Source organism: Cherax quadricarinatus, chromosome 79 (assembly GCF_038502225.1).
Source record: "Cherax quadricarinatus isolate ZL_2023a chromosome 79, ASM3850222v1, whole genome shotgun sequence".
Lineage (NCBI taxonomy): Eukaryota > Metazoa > Arthropoda > Malacostraca > Decapoda > Parastacidae > Cherax > Cherax quadricarinatus.
This window is the reverse complement of record NC_091370.1, coordinates 2485466-2509024: the sequence shown is the minus strand read 5'-3', so window position 1 is coordinate 2509024 and position 23559 is coordinate 2485466. Positions and strand designations below refer to the sequence as shown.

At 39.3% G+C, this 23559-nt stretch overlaps 1 protein-coding gene across 1 annotated transcript in view; it reads left to right on the top strand.

Annotated features, from left to right (window-relative positions):
* The window catches only part of LOC128702725 (UDP-glucose:glycoprotein glucosyltransferase 1), a gene marked incomplete at its 5' end in the record, with an annotated part of 261894 nt that overhangs the window by 56522 nt on the left and 181813 nt on the right, over positions 1-23559 (top strand). The window contains 1 exon segment of the mRNA XM_070101800.1: positions 15708-15881. Within this exon segment, the coding sequence (XP_069957901.1) occupies positions 15708-15881 (174 nt within the window).

Here is a 23559-nt window from a genome sequence, read left to right as displayed (position 1 = left end):
TTATTAATTCTGCTGAATAAATTGATGCTTCACAGGTGAGTAGTCATCCTTTATAATTTGTCTGATGATCAATTTCTAGGAAGTAAAAGTCATCATCACTGTCATCAGTGCATCTAGCACTGGAGAATATTGGCTTTCACTTATGGTGTGCGAGTGTTGTACATATATTGACATCTGAGGTGGATGATAGGAGTCATCTGGATTTCCATCACTGTTCCCAACATTTCCCTATCACTTTCTGTCACTATTCTCAAAACTATAGAATTCATTTCCAGAATCTCTATCCATGTTGTTAGAGAGTAATGTTGCTGGAGAGTAATGAATGATATACAATTCATGGAGTAAGAGTATCCTGACAGCACGTCATGGTGAAAATTGCTGCACACACAAACCACTCTGATGTGTCCTTTCATACCCAGGCCTTCCAGAAGTATTGCATCAAATTTAAAAGTGTGAGAATTTACACATTTGTATATATATATATATATAAATGTCATTGTCCTCAATAACATTTATATACATAAGGGACAGTGACAGGATTTATGAACTGGCATTGTATGTACACATATTAGCTTATATATAATTAATATTGTGGTAACCAAATGTTAAGTTGTAAGGGTTGAAGATTCCAGCAAACATGTGGAACTATGTTGGTTAGGAGTGTTGACAATGGTATTTTGGGATTTGAGTGTCAGCAAGATAAAATTTACGAAAGATTTAGGAAAACTGGTTTACCAGGCTTGAGTTCTCTACTAGTAGGAATTAAAGTTCCTGCACTCTGATGGCTGGGTGGGAATACTGTGGCTCAAGGGTTCACTTGAACTGTCATGTCTGTGTACTTCCAGCATGACAGCTATAATATGATATTAAATGTAATCAATTTAGGACACTCTTTCTGGTGAGAAATGGCTGATGTTCTAGAGAGAAATTCTAGAGTTCACTTTATTAATACTGTATAATTTGGAGAAATATTTTGCTACACAGTGGCAGGTAAATCTTACACACACTTTTTTTTTTTTTTTTAACAAGTCGGCCGTCTCCCACCGAGGCAGGGTGACCCAAAAAAGAAAGAGAATCCCCAAAAAAGAAAATACTTTCATCATCATTCAACACTTTCACCTCACTCACACATAATCACTGCTTTTGCAGAGGTGCTCAGAACACAACAGTTTAGAAGCATATACCTATAAAGATACACAACATATCCCTCCAAACTGCTAATATCCCGAACTCCTCCTTTAGAGTGCAGGCATTGTACTTCCCATTTCCAGGACTCAAGTCCGGCTATGTAAAAATAACCAGTTTCCCTGAATCCCTTCACTAAATATTACCTTGCTCACACTCCAATAGATCGTCAGGTCCCGATAACCATTCGTCTCCATTCACTTCTAACGTGCTCAAGCACGCTTGCTGGAAGTCCAAGCTCTTCGCCCACAAGACCTTCACCCCCTCCCTCCTACCTTTCCGAGGACGACACTTACCCAGTCTTCCTTCCCCAACAGATTTATACGCCCTCCATGTCATTCTACTTTGATCCATTCTCTCTAAATGACCAAAACACCTCAACAACCCCTCTTCAGCCCTCTGACTAATACTTTTATTACTCCACACCTTCTCCTAATTTCCACACTCCGAATTTTCTGCATAATATTTACACCACACATTGCCCTTAGACAGGACATCTCCACTGCCTCCAGCCGCCTCCTCGCTGCTGCATTCACAACCCAAGCTTCACACCCATATTTGATATCCAATTTTTCTTTATCTAAACCATTTGATACCCTCATCACCTTACTCTTTTCTATGTTCACTTTCAACTTTCTACCTTTACACACACTCCCAAACTCATCCACTAACCTTTGCAATTTTTCTTTAGAATCTCCCACGAGCACAGTATCATCAGCAAAAAGCAACTGTGTCAATTCCCATTTTGTATTTGATTCCCCATAATTTAATCCCACCCCTCTCCCGAACACCCTAGCGTTTACTGCTTTTACAACCCCATCTATAAATATATTAAACAACCATGGTGACATTACACATCCCTGTCTAAAACCTACTTTTACTGTGAAGAGTCTCCCTCTCACCTACACACCCTAACCTGACCCTCACTGTCCTCATAAAAACTCTTTACAGCATTTAATAACTTACCACCTATTCCATATACTTGCAACATCTGCCACATTGCTCCCTATCCATTCTATCATATGCCTTTTCTAAATCCATAAATGCAATAAAAACTTCCCTACCTTTATCTAAATACTGTTCACATATATGCCTCATTGTAAACACTTGATCTGCACATCCCCTACCCACTCTGAAACCTCCTTGCTCATCTGCAATCCTACATTCTGTCTTACCTCTAATTCTTTCAGTTATAACCCTACTGTACACTTTTCCTGGTATACTCAATAAACTTATTCCTCTATAATTTTTACAGTCTCTTTTGTCCCCCTTCCCTTTATATAAAGGGACTATACATGCTCTCTGCCAATCCCTAGGTACCTTCCCCTCTTTCATACATTTATTAAACAAAAATACCAACCACTCCAACACTATATCCCCCTCTGCTTTTAACATTTCTGTCATGATCCCATCAGCTACAGCTGCTTTATCCCCTTTCGTTCTACGTAATGCCTCACGCACCTCCCCCACACTCACATCTTGTTCTTCTTCACTCCTAAAAGATGGTATACCTCCCTGGCCAGTGCATGAAATTACCGCTTCCCTTTCTTCATCGACATTTAAAGTTCCTCAAAATATTCTCTCCATCTACCCAAAACCTCCATCTCCCCATCTACTAACTCCCCTACTCTGTTTTTAACTGACAAATCCATTCGTTCTCTAGGCTTTCTTAACTTGCTTAACTCGCTCCAAAATTTTTTGTTATTTTCATTAAAATTCCTTGACAGTGCCTTTTCCACTCTATCATCTGCTCTCCTTTTGCACTCTCTCACCACTCTCTTCACCTTTCTTTTACTCTCCATATACTCTACTCTTCTTATAACACTTCTGCTTTGTAAAAACCTCTCATAAGCTAACTTTTTCTCTCTTATCACACCCTTTACTTCATCATTCCACTAATCACTCCTCATTCCTCTTGCACCCACTCTCCTATAACCACAAACTTCTGCCCCACATTCTAATACTGTATTTTTAAAACTATTCCAACCCTCTTCAACCCCCCCACTACTCATACTTGCACCAGCCCACCTTTCTGCCAATAGTTGCTTATATCTCACCCGAACTTCCTCCTCCCTTAGTTTATACACTTTCACCTCCCTCTTGCTTGTTGTTGCCATTTTCCTCTTTTCCCACCTACCTCTTACTCTAACTGTAGCTACAACTAAATAATGATCTGATATATCAGTTGCCCCTCTATAAATGTGTACATCCTGGAGCCTACCCATCAACCTTTTATCCACCAATACATAATCTAACAAACTACTTTCATTATGTGCTATATCATACCTTGTATACAGTGGTCCCTCGTTTTTCGTAGTTAATCCGTTCCTGGAGTTGCTACTATTATCGAAATATACAATTTTCGAATAAATTTTCCCCATAAGAAATAATGTAAATACAATTAATCCGTTCCTGACTCCCAGAAGTATTAAAATAAAAATTTTTTTTACATGAAATATAGATAGTACATAAACAATACAATGGGAAATGATGAATGAAACATTAACAGCATAACACTTACCTTTATTGGAGATTCGTCTTAGTGTATGGGAGACTGGAGGAGGAGAGAGATTGGATTGTTTACAGTTTGGAAGGGGAATCCCCTTCTAGCAACACCTCAGGTACCAATTGCTTTTCTGGGGTTGCTTCTTTTCTCTGTTTCTTAATGCCACTAGGACCAGCTTGAGTCACTGGAGTCCTGTCTCGCAAAATAACTGTGGAGAGAGCTCTGTTTCTGGCATCTCTAACATTTCCCTAAAATGGCCCAAGACTTTGTCACTGTACATGTTGCCAACATGGCTTGCAACAACCTTGTCAGGGTGAATGTTTCTCCATAAATTTTTCCACTTGTGCCACTTTCATATTGTTCAATGATGTTTTTCTGAAATTCAATCGTATTTCTCGCCTTCTTTATCACAGGCTTGGCACTAGGAGCTTTCTTTGGAGCCATGGTAGCTTATTTAGTACCTGCAAGCACTAAAATGAGTGGAATATTATGAAATATTTCGTAGGAGCACGTGAGGGGACCTTTGCTCACTTGTAAACAATGCCAGACTGGCTGGGTAGGGAGGCCACCCCGACTCACACCGTGCGTATGCGTCCCGGACAAACTACTATTCGCAAGTCAACCTATGATTAGCGAGCCCATGTTTATATGAAAATATCCCTATGATTTCTGAAATCTATGATTCCCGAGAACAACGAAAAACGAGGGACCACTGTATTTATTTATCCTCTTCTTCATAAAATATGTATTACTTATTACCAAACCTCTTTCTACACATAGCTCAATTAAAGGCTCCCCATTTTCATTTACCCCTGGCACCCCAAAATTACCTGCTACTCCCTCTACAACATTTTTGCCCACTTTAGTATTGAAATCCTCAACCACCGTTACTCTCACACTTGGTTCAAAACTCCCCACACATTCACTCAACATTTCCCAGAATCTCTCAATCTCCTCTACACTTCTCTCTTCTCCAGGTGCATATACGCTTACTATAACCCACTTTTCACATCCAACCTTTATTTTACTCCACATAATCTTGAATTAATACATTTGTAGTCCCTCTTTTCCTGCCATAACTTGTCCTTCAACATTATTGCTACTCCTTCTTTAGCTCTTACTCTATTTGAAACCCCTGACCTAATCCCATTTATTCCTCTCCACTGAAACTCTCCCACCCCCTTCAGCTTTGTTTCACTTAAAGCCAGGACATCCAGCTTCTTCTCATTCATAACATCCACAATCATCTCATTCTTATCATTTGCACAACATCCACGCACATTCAGACTTCCCACGTTGACAATTTTCTTCTTATTCTTTTTAGTAATTTTTACAGGAAAAGGGGTTACTAGCCCATTGTTCCCGGCATTTGAGTTGACTTCTACAACACGCATGGCTTACGGAGGAAAGATTCTTATTCCACTTCCCCATGGATATAAAAGGAAAAGTAATAAGACCAAGAACTATTAAGATAAAATCAAAGAAAACTCAGATGAGTGTGTATAAAAAACATATACATGTATGTGTAGTGTGACCTAAGTGTAAGTAGAAGTAGCAAGATGTACCTGTAATCTTGCATATTTATGAGACAGACAAAAGACACCAGCAATCTTACCATCATGTAAAACAATTACAGTCGTTTTACACTCACTTGGCAGGACGGTAGTACCCCTACTTAAACACCTCTATTTAAATTTAATATACAGCCTCTCCTCACTTAACCCTTTCACTGTCGCGGCCGTATATATACGTCTTACGAGGTACCGTGTTTGACGTATATATACTCATAAATTCTAGCGGCTTCAAATCAAGAAAAAGAAAGCTGGTAGGCCCACATGTGAGAGAATGGGTCTGTGTGGTCAGTGTGCACCATATAAAAAAAATCCTGGAGCACGCAGTGCATAATGAGAAAAAAAAAACTCCGACCGTTTTTTTTAATTAAAATGCCGACTTTGTGATCTATTTTCGTATAGTATTTATGTTTGCATTCTCGTTTTCTTGGTCTCATTTGATAGAATGGAAAACATATTATAGAAATAGAGGTGATTTTGATTGATTTTACTATAAAAAGAACCTGGGGAAATGTTTGATTTTTGCCGATGTTCAAAAGTAAACAAATGATGTCATTGTCCAATAAATGTCCAACTAGCCATTCTAATATGCAGTCATGAATGGGTTGATGTTATTTACACAATTATTACAGTATTGCAGTAGTCTGCATAATAGTAAATCTTCTATTTTTTGTTTGAATAAAAATTCAAAATAGAAAGCAAGAGTAATATCAGAGGGGCCTGGAGACATGACTGATGAACAAACAAAATGTTATTTTAGAGCCAGGAGTGTCTGCATTGTTCATTCTGGACCTATTTTGAAATTGTCATATTTTTTAATTTTCGTGAAATTGGCCAAATTGCAAATTTCTGACCATATTATTGGGTAGTTGAAATTGGTAAATGGGCAGTTTCTTGTACTCAATTGATAGAAAAAATGGAGTTCTAAAGAAATAGCTATGAGTTTGGTCGACTGGAACAATGGAATTAGCCGAAAATAGGGCTCAAAGTGGGCGAAATCGCTGATTTGTATATATCGCCGAGGTCGCTAACTTTGCGAGAGTGTAATTCCGTCAATTTTCCATCAAATTTCGTTTTTTTTGGTGTCATTACAATCTGGAAATGATTCTCTTGCATTGTTGTCTCTCATCCATCCCATCTATTGTCCGGTGTTCCCTTTGGTTTTGGGGCTATACATGTTGAATTATGGGTAAAAGGAAGTCTTTAACACCTAAAACTATAGCTGAATTCATAGTGCTTCACAAAGTTGGGCACCAGATGAAAGAAATAATGGAGAATGTTAGTGTGTGTGAGCGTTCAGTGAGGAACTGGGTGCAGCGTTTCAAGGCTGGCCCCTCGAAGAAGACATCTGTTCGTACCTTAACTGTGTTAAAGAAGCAGTTACTCTCTAACTGTGTTAACCCTTTCAGGGTTTCGGACGTACTAGTACGGCTTACGCACCGGGGTTTTTGACATACTAGTATGCCTAAATTCTAGCGCCCTCAAATCTAGTGAGAGAAAGCTGGTAGGCCTAAATATAAAAGAATGGGTCTATGTGGTCAGTGTGCACAATATAAAAAAACCTGCAGCACACAGTGCGTAATGAGAAAAAAAAAACTTTGACTGTGTTTTTGGATTAAAATAGCGACTTTGCACTGTATTTTCATATGGTATTTATTGTTGTATTCTAGTTTTCCTGGTCTCATTTTATAGAGGGAAGAGGAGCAATTGGTGGAATGATGATGTAAAGAAAGTAGTAAGGGAGAAAAAGTTAGCATATGAGAAGTATTTACAAAGTAGAAGTGATGCAAGGAGGGAAGAGTATATGGAGAAAAAGAGAGGTTAAGAGAGTGGTGAAGCATTGTAAAAAGAGAGCAAATGAGAGAGTGGGTGAGATTTGATCAACAAATTTTGTTGAAAATAAGAAAAAGTTTTGGAGTGAGATTAACAAGTTAAGGAAGCCTAGAGAGCAAATGGATTTGTCAATTAAAAATAGGACAGGAGAGTTATTAAATGGATAGTTAGAGGTATTGGGAAGATAGAGGGAATATATTGAGGAATTGTTAAATGTTGATGAAGATAGGGAAGCTGTGATTTCATGTATAGGGCAAGGAGGAATAACATCTTCTAGGAATGAGGAAGAGCCAGCTGTGAGTGTGGGGGAAGTTTGTGAGGCAGTAGGTAAAATGAAAGGGGGTAAGGCAGCCGGGATTGATGGGATAAAGATAGAAATGTTAAAAGCAGGTGGGGATATAGTTTTGGAGTGGTTGGTGCAATTATTTAATAAAGGTATGGAAGAGGGTAAGGTACCTAGGGATTGGCAGAGAGCATGCATAGTTCCTTTGTATAAAGGCAAAGGGGACAAAAGAGAGTGCAAAAATTATAGGGGGATAAGTCTGTTGAGTATACCTGGTAAAGTGTATGGTAGAGTTATTATTGAAAGAATTAAGAGTAAGATGGAGAATAGGATAGCAGATGAACAAGGAGGCTTTAGGAAAGGTAGGGGGTGTGTGGACCAGGTGTTTACAGTGAAACATTTAAGTGAACGGTATTTAGATAAGGCTAAAGAGGTTTTTGTGGCATTTATGGATTTGGAAAAAGCGTATGACAGGGTGGATAGGGGGGCAGTGTGGCAGATTATGCAGGTGTATGGTGTAGGAGGTAGGTTACTGAAAGCAGTGAAGAGTTTTTACGAGGATAGTGAGGCTCAAGTTAGAGTATGTAGGAAAGAGGGAAATTTTTTCCCAGTAAAAGTAGGCCTTAGACAAGGATGTGTGATGTCACCGTGGTTGTTTAATATATTTATAGATGGGGTTGTAAGAGAAGTAAATGCGAGGGTCTTGGCAAGAGGCGTGGAGTTAAAAGATAAAGAATCACACACAAAGTGGGAGTTGTCACAGCTGCTCTTTGCTGATGACACTGTGCTCTTGGGAGATTCTGAAGAGAAGTTGCAGAGATTGGTGGATGAATTTGGTAGGGTGTGCAAAAGAAGAAAATTAAAGGTGAATACAGGAAAGAGTAAGGTTATGAGGATAACAAAAAGATTAGGTGATGAAAGATTGAATATCAGATTGGAGGGAGAGAGTATGGAGGAGGTGAACGTATTCAGATATTTGGGAGTGGACGTGTCAGCGGATGGGTCTATGAAAGATGAGGTGAATCATAGAATTGATGAGGGAAAAAGAGTGAGTGGTGCACTTAGGAGTCTGTGGAGACAAAGAACTTTGTCCTTGGAGGCAAAGAGGGGAATGTATGAGAGTATAGTTTTACCAACGCTCTTATATGGGTGTGAAGCGTGGGTGATGAATGTTGCAGCGAGGAGAAGGCTGGAGGCAGTGGAGATGTCATGTCTGAGGGCAATGTGTGGTGTGAATATAATGCAGAGAATTCGTAGTTTGGAAGTTAGGAGGAGGTGCGGGATTACCAAAACTGTTGTCCAGAGGGCTGAGGAAGGGTTGTTGAGGTGGTTCGGACATGTAGAGAGAATGGAGCGAAACAGAATGACTTCAGGAGTGTATCAGTCTGTAGTGGAAGGAAGGTGGGGTAGGGGTCGGCATAGGAAAGGTTGGAGGGAGGGGGTAAAGGAGGTTTTGTGTGCGAGGGGCTTGGACTTCCAGCAGGCATGCGTGAGCGTGTTTGATAGGAGTGAATGGAGACAAATGGTTTTTAATACTTGACGTGCTGTTGGAGTGTGAGCAAAGTAATATTTATGAAGGGGTTCAGGGAAACCGGCAGGCCGGACTTGAGTCTTGGAGATGGGAAGTACAGTGCCTGCACTCTGAAGGAGGGGTGTTAATGTTGCAGTTTAAAAACTGTAGTGTAAAGCACCCTTCTGGCAAGACAGTGATGGAGTGAATGATGGTGAAAGTTTTTCTTTTTCGGGCCACCCTGCCTTGGTGGGAATCGGCCGGTGTGATAATAAAAAAAAAAAAAAAATATAATAAATGACTGGTACTATACAGTACTCATATATGACAGAATTAGTGGACTGACAAGGTGCCATTGACAAGTTAAATAATGATACAAAATAACTTAATAAAAACAAAGAACCAGTTTTCTGTTATTCTACTGCATCATGTAGTCTCATTTGGCTAATTTTAACAAATAATTCATGCATAAATCAGTGATAATTTTTCCAAAATGTTTGGCAGTCAGTTTACTGGCAGCCTTCAAATTAATAAAGGTCAGGTCAGGTTGGGTCAAGGTTGTTAGTGGTGACTGTTAACTCGCCCCTTCTCACTGTGGCTTTAGATGCCATGTAACATGGTGTAGTGATGCTCTTAATTTATCTTATAAGTGTTTTTCATATAATTCTGTAATTAATTTTCACTTTATTTTGAAATTGTCAAAATATTGAAGAATATTATTTTGTTTTGTTCATAATTTATATATATATATATATATATATATATATATATATATATATATATATATATATATATATATATATATATATGTATATATATATATATATGTATATATATGTATATATATGTATATATATGTATATATATGTATATACAGTGGACCCCAGCATAGCGAACGCCTTGCATAGCGAACAATCCGCATAGCGAACGCTTTGTTCGCCAAAATTTTGCCCCGCATAGTGGACAAAAACCCGCTCAGCGACCTTCGTCCGAGACGCGTCCATTGTTTACCAGCCAGCCTCCGCGGTAACATTCAAGCATACACTCGGAATATTTCGTATTATTACAGTGTTTTCGGTGCTGTTTCTGGAAAATAAGTGACCATGGGCCCCAAGAAAGCTTCTAGTGCCAACCCTGTGGTAAAAAGGGTGAGAATTAGTATGGAAATTAAGAAAGATTTTGAAGGGTTTGGGGCTAACCCTGAGAAGCCTATGCCAGTTGTGGAATCCATTGTGCCTACTTCAAAAATTAAGGAAATGTGTGCACAGTGGGTTGAACTGCAAACCTTTATGGATGAAAATCACCCTGACACAGCTGTTGCAAGCCGTGCTGGTGACTATTTCAATGACAATGTTATGGCCCATTTTAGACAAATCGTAAAGGAACGGGAGGTACAGAGCTCTATGGACAGATTTGTTGTGCGACAGAGGTCCAGTAACTCTGAAGCTGGTCCTAGTGGCATTAAAAGAAGAAGGGAAGTAACCCCGGAAAAGGACTTGCTACCTCAAGTCCTAATGGAAGGGGATTCCCCTTCTAAACACTAACACTCTCTCTCCCCTCCTCCCATCCCATCAATCATCACCAGATCTTCAATAAAAGTAAGTGTCATGTAATTGTGCATGCCTTTTTCAGTTTGTGTGTACTAAAATTAACATTTTTTTGTGGTAAAAAAATTTTTTTTTCATACTTTTGGGTGTCTTGCACGGATTAATTTTATTTCCATTATTTCTTATGGGGAAAATTAATTCGCATAGCGAACATTTCGCATAACGACCAGCCCTCTTGCACGGATTAAGTTCGCTATGCGGGGGTCCACTGTATATATATATATATATATATATATATATATATATATATATATATGTATATATATATGTATATATATATATATACATATATATATGAAGAAGAGCAGAATGTAAGTGTGGTGGAGGTACGTGAGGCATTACGTAGAATGAAAGGGGGTAAAGCAGCTGGAACTGATGGGATCATGACAGAAATGTTAAAAGCAGGGGGGGGATATAGTGTTGGAGTGGTTGGTACTTTTGTTTAATAAATGTATGAAAGAGGGGAAGGTACCTAGGGATTGGCAGAGAGCATGTATAGTCCCTTTATATAAAGGGAAAGGGGACAAAAGAGATTGTAAAAATTATAGAGGAATAAGTTTACTGAGTATACCAGGAAAAGTATACGGTAGAGTTATAATTGAAAGAATTAGAGGTAAGACAGAATGTAGAATTGCGGATGAGCAAGGAGGCTTCAGAGTGGGTAGGGGATGTGTAGATCAAGTGTTTACATTGAAGCATATATGTGAACAGTATTTAGATAAAGGTAGGGAAGTTTTTATTGCATTTATGGATTTAGAAAAGGCATATGATAGAGTGGATAGAGGAGCAATGTGGCAGATGTTGCAAGTTTATGGAATAGGTGGTAAGTTACTAAATGCTGTAAAGAGCTTTTATGAGGATAGTGAGGCTCAGGTTAGGGTGTGTAGAAGAGAGGGAGAATACTTCCCGGTAAAAGTAGGTCTTAGACAGGGATGTGTAATGTCACCATGGTTGTTTAATATATTTATAGATGGGGTTGTAAAGGAAGTAAATGCTAGGGTGTTCGGGAGAGGGGTGGGATTAAATTATGGGGAATCAAATTCAAAATGGGAATTGACACAGTTACTTTTTGCTGATGATACTGTGCTTATGGGAGATTCTAAAGAAAAATTGCAAAGGCTAGTGGATGAGTTTGAGAATGTGTGTAAAGGTAGAAAGTTGAAAGTGAACATAGAAAAGAGTAAGGTGATGAGGGTATCAAATGATTTAGATAAAGAAAAAATGGATATCAAATTGGGGAGGAGGAGTATGGAAGAAGTGAATGTTTTCAGATACTTGGGAGTTGACGTGTCGGCGGATGGATTTATGAAGGATGAGGTTAATCATAGAATTGATGAGGGAAAAAAGGTGAGTGGTGCGTTGAGGTATATGTGGAGTCAAAAAACGTTATCTATGGAGGCAAAGAAGGGAATGTATGAAAGTATAGTAGTACCAACACTCTTATATGGATGTGAAGCTTGGGTGGTAAATGCAGCAGCGAGGAGACGGTTGGAGGCAGTGGAGATGTCCTGTCTAAGGGCAATGTGTGGTGTAAATATTATGCAGAAAATTCGGAGTGTGGAAATTAGGAGAAGGTGTGGAGTTAATAAAAGCATTAGTCAGAGGGCAGAAGAGGGGTTGTTGAGGTGGTTTGGTCATTTAGAGAGAATGGATCAAAGTAGAATGACATGGAAAGCATATAAATCTATAGGGGAAGGAAAGAGGGGTAGGGGTCATCCTCGAAAGGGTTGGAAAGAGGGGGTAAAGGAGGTTTTGTGGGTGAGGGGCTTGGACTTCCAGCAAGCGTGCATGAGCGTGTTAGATAGGAGTGAATGGAGACGAATGATACTTGGGACCTGACGATCTGTTGGAGTGTGAGCAGGGTAATATTTAGTGAAGGGATTCAGGGAAACCGGTTATTTTCATATAGTCGGACTTGAGTCCCGGAAATGGGAAGTACAATGCCTGCACTTTAAAGGAGGGATTTGGGATATTGGCAGTTTGGAGGGATATGTTGTGTATCTTTATACGTATATGCTTCTAAACTGTTGTATTCTGAGCACCTCTGCAAAAGCAGTGATAATGTGTGAGTGTGGTGAAAGTGTTGAATGATGATGAAAGTATTTTCTTTTTGGGGATTTTCTTTCTTTTTTGGGTCACCCTGCCTCGGTGGGAGACGACCGACTTGTTGAAAAAAAAAGAAAAAAAAAAAAAAATATATATATATATATGTAACTGTTTTGCATGATGGTAGGATTGCTGGTTTTCTTTTTCTGTCTCATAAACACGCTAAGATAACAGGGATATCTTGCTACTCCTACTTACACTTTGGTCACACTTCACAGACACGCACATGCATATATATATATACATACATCTAGGTTTTTCTCCTTTTTCCAAATAGCTCTTGTTCTTTTTTTTTTTTTATTATTTATTATCACACCAGCCGATTCCCACCAAGGCAGGGTGGCCCGAAAAAGAAAAACTTTCACCATCATTCACTCCATCACTGTCTTGCCAGAAGGGTGCTTTACACTACAGTTTTTAAACTGCAACATTAACACCCCTCCTTCAGAGTGCAGGCACTGTACTTCCCATCTCCAGGACTCAAGTCCATGGGGAAGTGGAAAAGAATCTTTCCTCCGTAAGCCATGCGTGTCGTATGAGGCGACTAAAATGCCGGGAGCAATGGGCTAGTAACCCCTTCTCCTGTATACAATTACTAAAAAAAGAGAAGAAGAAAAACTTTATAAAACTGGGTTGCTTAAATGTGCGTGGATGTAGTGCGGATGACAAGAAACAGATGATTGCTGATGTTATGAATGAAAAGAAGTTGGATGTCCTGGCCCTAAGCGAAACAAAGCTGAAGGGGGTAGGAGAGTTTCAGTGGGGGGAAATAAATGGGATTAAATCTGGAGTATCTGAGAGAGTTAGAGCAAAGGAAGGGGTAGCAGTAATGTTAAATGATCAGTTATGGAAGGAGAAAAGAGAATATGAATGTGTAAATTCAAGAATTATGTGGATTAAAGTAAAGGTTGGATGCGAGAAGTGGGTCATAATAAGCGTGTATGCACCTGGAGAAGAGAGGAATGCAGAGGAGAGAGAGAGAGATTTTGGGAGATGTTAAGTGAATGTATAGGAGCCTTTGAACCAAGTGAGAGAGTAATTGTGGTAGGGGACTTGAATGCTAAAGTAGGAGAAACTTTTAGAGAGGGTGTGGTAGGTAAGTTTGGGGTGCCAGGTGTAAATGATAATGGGAGCCCTTTGATTGAACTTTGTATAGAAAGGGGTTTAGTTATAGGTAATACATATTTTAAGAAAAAGAGGATAAATAAGTATACACGATATGATGTAGGGCGAAATGACAGTAGTTTGTTGGATTATGTATTGGTGGATAAAAGACTGTTGAGTAGACTTCAGGATGTACATGTTTATAGAGGGGCCACAGATATATCAGATCACTTTCTAGTTGTAGCTACACTGAGAGTAAAAGGTAGATGGGATACAAGGAGAATAGAAGCATCAGGGAAGAGAGAGGTGAAGGTTTATAAACTAAAAGAGGAGGCAGTTAGGGTAAGATATAAACAGCTATTGGAGGATAGATGGGCTAATGAGAGCATAGGCAATGGGGTCGAAGAGGTATGGGGTAGGTTTAAAAATGTAGTGTTAGAGTGTTCAGCAGAAGTTTGTGGTTACAGGAAAGTGGGTGCAGGAGGGAAGAGGAGCGATTGGTGGAATGATGATGTAAAGAGAGTAGTAAGGGAGAAAAAGTTAGCATATGAGAAGTTTTTACAAAGTAGAAGTGATGCAAGGAGGGAAGAGTATATGGAGAAAAAGAGAGAAGTTAAGAGAGTGGTGAAGCAATGTAAAAAGAGAGCAAATGAGAGAGTGGGTGAGATGTTATCAACAAATTTTGTTGAAAATAAGAAAAAGTTTTGGAGTGAGATTAACAAGTTAAGAAAGCCTAGAGAACAAATGGATTTGTCAGTTAAAAATAGGAGAGGAGAGTTATTAAATGGAGAGTTAGAGGTATTGGGAAGATGGAGGGAATATTTTGAGGAATTGTTAAATGTTGATGAAGATAGGGAAGCTGTGATTTCGTGTATAGGGCAAGGAGGAATAACATCTTGTAGGAGTGAGGAAGAGCCAGTTGTGAGTGTGGGGGAAGTTCCTGAGGCAGTAGGTAAAATGAAAGGGGGCAAGGCAGCCGGGATTGATGGGATAAAGATAGAAATGTTAAAAGCAGGTGGGGATATAGTTTTGGAGTGGTTGGTGCAATTATTTAATAAATGTATGGAAGAGGGTAAGGTACCTAGGGATTGGCAGAGAGCATGCATAGTTCCTTTGTATAAAGGCAAAGGGGATAAAAGAGAGTGCAAAAATTATAGGGGGATAAGTCTGTTGGGTGTACCTGGTAAAGTGTATGGTAGAGTTATAATTGAAAGAATTAAGAGTAAGACGGAGAATAGGATAGCAGATGAACAAGGAGGCTTTAGGAAAGGTAGGGGGTGTGTGGACCAGGTGTTTACAGTGAAACATATAAGTGAACAGTATTTAGATAAGGCTAAAGAGGTCTTTGTGGCCTTTATGGATTTGGAAAAGGCGTATGACAGGGTGGATAGGGGGGCAATGTGGCAGATGTTGCAAGTGTATGGTGTAGGAGGTAGGTTACTGAAAGCAGTGAAGAGTTTTTACGAGGATAGTGAGGCTCAAGTTAGAGTATGTAGGAAAGAGGGAAATTTTTTCCCAGTAAAAGTAGGCCTTAGACAAGGATGTGTGATGTCACCGTGGTTGTTCAATATATTTATAGATGGGGTTGTAAGAGAAGTAAATGCGAGGGTCTTGGCAAGAGGCGTGGAGTTAAAAGATAAAGAATCACACACAAAGTGGGAGTTGTCACAGCTGCTCTTTGCTGATGACACTGTGCTCTTGGGAGATTCTGAAGAGAAGTTGCAGAGATTGGTGGATGAATTTGGTAGGGTGTGCAAAAGAAGAAAATTAAAGGTGAATACAGGAAAGAGTAAGGTTATGAGGATAACAAAAAGATTAGGTGATGAAAGATTGAATATCAGATTGGAGGGAGAGAGTATGGAGGAGGTGAACGTATTCAGATATTTGGGAGTGGACGTGTCAGCGGGGGGGGGAGGGGTACTGAGAGCATTCAGATATGGTAATGTATTGAGATAAGTTGTGAATGTCACTTAAAATTACTAATACTGTTTGCCATTTTCAGATATATTCCAATGCTCAGGAGGATGTCACAGTGGCTGATGTAACAAGTGTTTTCAAGAGTAAGTATCCCAGTATTGACCTTGACGACGTGTTTGACGAGGATTCTGATTATGATGTGGGCCGTATGCTAGCGCAAGATTTTGTTGAGAAAGCTGGCATCAGTAATTTACCCCAGGTAGGATTAGTGTCCACTCGTGATTGTTTTTGGAAACATATTATGTACTTAGAGAAAATGAACATTAACTCATTGTATGATTTTTTCCAACTTTAAACCTCTATTAGCAATAATAGAGAACTACAGCACTAATAAGTATATTACAAACAGTAACTATCCAAGGCAGTTTTGCTGTGCTGTTAAATTTGTGTGGAATGGAGATATGTTAAATGTTTTTTTTTTATTTTGTCAATTTTGTGAGTCTTTTCTTACATGAGCATTCAAGCTGACAGGGAATTCTTGCAAGCTTCTTACATTCATCACACAATCTTCTTTTCTTCCCTGTTATATTTTAAATCTTTAATTCAGAATTCTTTCTTACTTGTCCAAGTCATGGTTTAATCTGGCTTGGTAGAGTGATGATCCTCAGAACCATTACAACATACTAGCATGTACATTACACATCCTTGCTTGGGTAGGTAGAGTGATGATACATAAAGGAGGAGACCAAACAGACTTGAATAACTATAGGCCAGTATCCAACCTACATCCTCTCTCTAAAATCTTCGAAAAATTAATTCATAAGAGAATCTGTTCCTACTTCATCTCCCACAACATACTCAACCCCTGTCATTTTGGGTTCAGGCCTAATAAAAACATGAATGATGCTATTATACACATGCTAGAACAAATATACACTGCCCTAGAGAAAAAAGAAGTCCCCCTGGGGATCTTCATTGATTTACGTAAAGCTTTTGATACAGTTGACTATGATTTGCTCCATATAAAATTGTCGCACTATGGTATAAGAGGGCACTCCCTCAACTATCTAAAGCCATAGCTCAGCAACAGAAGCCAATATGTGTACACAAAGGGAGCAAACTCTTCCACACAGCCAATTACAGTTGGTGTCCCACAGGGAAGTGTCCTTGGCCCTCTTCTCTTTCTCGTTTACATAAATGACCTACCAAATGTATCACAACTACTCAAACCCACACTATTTGCAGATGACACTACATTCGTCTCCTCTCACCCAAGCCCACTCATGCTAGCCAGTACTGTAAATACCGAATTACAGAAAATATCTACCTGGATGATGACTAACAAACTTACTCTCAACAATAACAAAACCTACTTCATTTAGTTTGGTAACAGAGCTACAGATGTCCCTCTTAACATAATGATAAGCGGATCACCTATCACAAAGCTCACAGAGGGAAAATTCTTAGGAATCCACCTTGATAATAGACTCAAATTTCAAACACATGTACAACAAATTTCCAAGAAAATTTCCAAGACCGTAGGCATACTATCGAAGATACGGTACTATGTTCCTCCTGGCCCTATATCACTCACTTATTTACCCCTATCTCACCTATGGAATTTGTGCATGGGGCTCAACAACAATTAACCATCTCAGACCACTAATTACCCAACAAAAGGCTGCAGTCAAAATGATAACAAATTCCCACTACAGGCAGCACACTCCACCAATTTTCAAAACTCTAAACCTACTCACCGTACAAAACATCCATTCTTATTATTGTACCTACTACATACATAGAACACTTAACTCGGATATAAACCCTTCCCTCAAACGTCTCCTTACCAACCTCAACAGAACACATGACCATAACACAAGGCACAGATCACTCTTTGATGTTCCTCGTGTCCATCTCACACTATGCAAAAACCCAATGCACATAAAAAGGCCAAAAATCTGGAATTCATTACCTGTGAATATAAAAGAAACCTTGTCTGTTTATAAATTCAAGTCTCTTCTTAACCCTTGCACCAGGGTCCAAGATTTTTCAAAAAATAATTTTGTTATTTTTTCTTATGAAATGGCAGAGAATCTCTTTCTGAAGGTAATAAAACAAAAAGTATGAAATTTGATGGAAAATTGACGAAATTATGCTCTCACAAATTTTGATGTATCGGCGATATTTATGCATCAGCAATTTTGCCGACTTTGACTCCCATTTTAGGCCAATTACAGTATTCCAGTCAACCAAATTCTTAGCTATTTCACTAGTATTACTTCTATTCTATCGATTGAGCACAAGAAAGTGACTGGAAATTGGTAATTTGGCCAATTTAATGCAAAGTTCAAAATATTCCAATTTCAAAATAGGGTTCAGAATAAGCAATGCAGGCATTCCTGGCACTAAACTAACATTTCCTCTGTTCATTAGTTACGTTTTAACGCTTTACAAATGAATTCCATTTTGATTTTTTATTCACTTAATGAATTTTTATTCAAACCAAAAAATAGAAGATTTACTGTTATGCAGTACCATAATAATTGTATAAATAATATCATCATATTTGTGAATGTATATTAGACCCACCAGCTGTCATGTATTAGACTTGTGAGGTCATTTGTTTACTCTTGAACATCTGCAAAAATTTAACATTTCTGCTACTTTGAGCTCAGTTTCAAGCCATTTCCAATACTAAAAACCAATCAAAATCATCTTTACTTCTGTAGTATATCTTCCATTCTATCAAATGAGACCAAGAAATTGCAAATACAACTTTAAAAAACATACGAAAAAACAATTCAAAGTTGCTGTTTTAATCGAAAATTACGGTCTCAGTTCTTTTTCTCTAATTATGCACTGTGTGCTGCAGGATTTGTTTTATGTAGCGCACACATACCACATAGATGTATTCTCTCATATCTAGGCCCAAATTTACTGCTCACAGCTTATCAGAGTGAGCTGATCTCATGGCATAGATCTACGGTTTGGACCCTGAACCTAAAGCCGTAGATCTACGGCACGGACCCTGAAAGGGTTAAAAATCACTTACTCACCCACAACTAAATAAATACTGAATAACTGTATCTCATAAATGTTTTACCTGTGACCCTATCAAACTTTGTTAGTTTTAATTACATTACCTAACAGAATACTCCATTCTATTGAATGCTCAGCAACTCTGCAAATGACCATATGACCTGTTTTTGAAATACTCATTTGTGCTTAATTGTTATTTGTTCACTATAATTTTTACCACTGAATATATCATTGCCTTGTTAATCTTAAGTTAATTTTAAGCCTGCCCATAATGCTCTGCATACAAGGGACTTTTGGCACGTTACACTTAACAACTGTATTTCTTTGTACATCTGTGTATCATATCCAAATTAATAATAAATAAATAAAAAATAAATAAATAAATGATCCTCAGAACCATTACACATACTAGCATGTGCATTACACATCCTTGCTCACATTAAATATTTCTTAATGTTAGGTTTATTGTTGTGTGACTTCACATGTGGGTCACCGAGGCTGCCTGCACACTTAAAAGAATATTTTAGTCCCTGAAAGATGGGTTAAAAACTGTGTTTATTCACTGAGAAGCGTATGTGCATGTCAGTGTATATAAGAGATGTAGTTCTCTCATTGGATATACAGTATATTTGCTGAGACATGCACTTTTCATCATACATACTGTGAAACGTACACATCTCTATGTATGTATGTTAAAGGACATACATATGCATATACACATTTTTTTTTTTAACAAGTTGGTTGTCTCCCACCAAGGCAGGGTGACCCAAAATGAAAGAAATTCTTCAAAAAAAAATACTTTCATCATCATTCAACACTTTCACTTAACTCATACATAATTACTGTAAAAAAATGAGGTGGGGCTTCCTATTAGAAGCCTCATAACTCAGCGGTAAAGCTCTGGACTTGCTATTACCAGGGCCTTGCTTCGATCCCTCTGTCCATCTTTTTTTTTATTCATGCACAAGGATATTGAGTGTACACCTGTTGTGCACACTAAAATATATACACCTAACATATATACTGAGATATCTTTGTATTTGTATTTGTATGGAAGAAGTGAATGTTTTCAGATATTTGGGAATTGACGTGTCAGCGGATGGATTTATGAAGGATGAGGTTAATCATAGAATTGATGAAGGAAAAAAGGTGAGTGGTGCATTGAGGTATATGTGGAGGTAAAAAATGTTATCTCTGGAGGCTAAGAAGGGGGAATGTATGAAAGTATAGTAGTACCAACACTCTTACATGGGTGTGAAGCTTGGGTTGAAAATGCTGCAGCGAGGAGGCGGTTGGAGGAAGTGGACATGTCATGTCTAAGAGCAATGTGTGGTGTAAATATTATGCAAAAAATTAGGAGTGTGGAAATTAGGAGAAGGTGTGAAGTTAATAAAAGTATTAGTCAGAGGGCTGAAAAGGGTTTGTTGAGGTGGTTCGGTCATTTAGAGAGAATGAATCAAAGTAGAATGACATGGAGAGCGTATAAATCTGTAGGGGAAGGAAGGTGAGGTAGGGGTCGTCCTTGAAAAGGTTGGAGGGAGGGGGTAAAGGAGGTTTTGTGGGCGAAGGGTTTGGACTTCCAGCAAGCGTGCATGAGTGTGTTAGATAGGAGTGAATGGAGACAAATGGTATTTGGGACCTGACGCTCTGTTGGAGTGTGAACAGGGTAATATTTAGTGAAGGGATTCAGGGAAACCGGTTATTTTATATAACCGGACTTGAGTCCTGGAAATGGGAAGTACAATGCCTGCACTCTAAAGGAGGGGTTTGGGATATTGGCATTTTGGAGAGATATACAGTGGACCCCCGCATACCGATGGCATCACATAGCGATTAATCCGCATACCGCTTGCTTTAATCGCCAAAATTTTGCCTCACATACCGCTTAAAAACCCGCTCACCGATTTTCGTCCGAGACGCGTCCAATGTGCGGCCTGAGCCACGCTCACATGTTCCGCCGGTGGCATTGTTTACCAGCCAGCCTCCGCGGTAACATCCAAGCATACAATCGGAATATTTCGTATTATTACAGTGTTTTCGGTGCTTTTTCTGGAAAATAAGTGACCATGGGCCCCAAGAAAGCTTCTAGTGCCAACCCTACAGCAATAAGGGTGAGAATTACAATAGAGATGAAGAAAAAGATCATTGATAAGTATGAAAGTGGAGTGCGTGTCTCCGAGCTGGCCAGGTTGTATAATAAACCCCAATCAACCATCGCTACTATTGGTGGTACAGCTGCTGCTGCTGCTGCACTGTCAGCTGCTGCTGCTGCTGCACTGTCAGCTGCTGCTGCTGCTGCACTGTCAGCTGCTGCTGCTGCTGTAGCATCGTCTGCTGCTGCTGTAACATCGTCTGTTGCTGCTGTACCACCGTCAGCTGCTGCTGCTGCTGTAGCATCGTCTGCTGCTGCTGTAACATCGTCTGTTGCTGCTGTAGCATCGTCTGTTGCTGCTGTACCACCGTCAGCTGCTGCTGCTGCTGTAGCATCGTCTGCTGCTGCTGTAACATCGTCTGTTGCTGCTGTACCACCGTCAGCTGCTGCTGTTGCTGTAGCATCGTCTGCTGCTGCTGTAACATCGTCTGTTGCTGCTGTAGCATCGTCTGTTGCTGCTGTACCACCGTCAGCTGCTGCTGCTGCTGTAGCACCGTTGTTGGTGTGGCTTATTGAGAATACCAAGAAACAATTAACCCCAGAGGATTTTCCACCCAGGATAACCCAAAAAAGTCAGTGTCATCGAAGACTGTCTAACTTATTTCCATTGGGGTCCTTAATCTTGTCTCCCAGGATGCAACCCACACAAGTCGACTAACACCCAGGTGAACAGGGAAAAATGCCTGGAACTAGTGCTCATATTGGTGAATTTAAAGCCAGCAAAGGTTGGTTTGAGAGATTTAAGAATCGTAGTGGCATACACAGTGTGATAAGGCCTGTTCTGGAAGAAAATGCCAAACAGGACCTACAGTACTCAGGAGGAAAAGGCACTCCCAGGACACAGTGTCTCATCAGTCATTACTGCATCTTCAATAAAGGTAAGTGTCATTTATTCTTCATTTAGTAGACTAGTACATGCACAATATATACTGTGCATGTACTACTCTACTATTGTGCATGTATCCTTCTCTTTGTGTGTGGGAAAATGTATATTTCATGTGGTAAAAAATTTTTTTTTTCATACTTTTGGGTGTCTTGCACGGATTAATTTTATTTCCATTATTTCTTATGGGGAAAATTCATTCACATACCGATTATTTCGCATAACAATTACCCCTCTTGCACGGATTAAAATCGTTATGCGGGGGTCCACTGTATTGTGTATTTTTATACGTATATACTTCTAAACTGTTGTATTCTGGGCACCTCTGCAAAAGCAGTGATTATGTGTGAGTGAGGTGAAAGTGTTGAATGATGATGAAAGTATTTTCTTTTTGGGGATTTTCTTTCTCTTTGGGTCACCTTGCCTCGGTGGGAGACGGCCGACTTGTTGAAAAAAAAAAAAATCTTTGTATTTACACTGAGATGTACATCAGGTATATATATACAAGGCTTTTCATCTCATGGGAAGAGGAGTGGGATTAAATTATGGGGAATCATGTACAAAATGGGCATTGACACAGTTACTTTTTGCTGATGATATTGTGCTTATGGGAGATTTTAAAGAAAAGTTGCAAAGGTTAATAGACAAGTTTGGGAAGGTGTGTAAAGGCAGAAAGTTGAAAGTGAACATAGATAAGGTGATAAGGGTATCAAATGATTTAGGTTTTGAAAAATTGAATATCACATTGGAGAGAGGGAGTATGGAAGAAGTGAATGTTTTCAGATATTTGGGAGTTGACTTGACGGGTTTATAAAGGATGAGGTTAACCATAGAATTGATGAAGGAAAAAAGATGAGTGGTGCATTGAGGTATCTGTGGAGACAAAAAAAATGTTAACCATGGAGGCAAAGAAGGGAATGTACAAGAGTATAGTGGTACTAACACTCTTTTATGGGTGTGAAGCTTGGGTTGTAAATGCTGCAGTGAGGAGGCGGTTGGAGGCAGTGGAGATGTCCTGTCTAAGGGCAATGTGTGGTTTAAATATTATGCATAAAATTTGGAGTGTGGAAATTAGAGGAGGTGTGGAGTTAATAAAAGTATTAGTCAAAGGGCTAACAAGGGGTTATTGAGGTGGTTTTTGTCATTTAGAGAGAATGGATCAAAGTAGAATGACTTGGAGAGCGTATAAATCTGTAGGAGAGGGAAGGCGGGGTAAGGGTCGTCCTCGAAAAGGTTTCGAGGGAGGGGGTAAAGGAGGTTTTGTGGGTGCTGGGCTTGGACTTCCAGTAAGCATGTGTGAGCGTGTTAGATAGGCATAAATGGAGACGAATGGTTTTTGGGACTTGACGAGCTCTTGGAGTGTGAGCAGGGTAATATTTAGTGAAGGGATTCAGGGAAACCAGTTATTATAGATTTAGCCAGACTTGAGTCCTGGAAATGGGAAGTACAATGCTTGCACTTTAAAGGATGGGGTCTGGGATATAGACAGTTTGGAGGGACGTCTAAACTGTCGTATCTGAGTGCCTCTGCAGAAATAGTGATTATGTTTGAGTGAGGTGAAAGTGTTGAATGATGATGAAAGTATTTTCGTTTCGGGGATTTTCTTTCTTTTTGGGTCACCCTGCCTCGGTGGGAGACGGCCGACTTGTTGAAAAAAGAAAATCACCTCATGTATATAAATTGAGAGCTATACATTAGGTGTATCTACTTTGAGGGACATAGACCTGACATATCTACATTGAGGGACATACACCAGGTATATCTACACATAGGGACATACATCATGTGTATCTACACAGAGGGACATACACCTGGTGTGTGTACAGTGCCGAATAAACACTTAGTGTATACAGCAGACTGTTG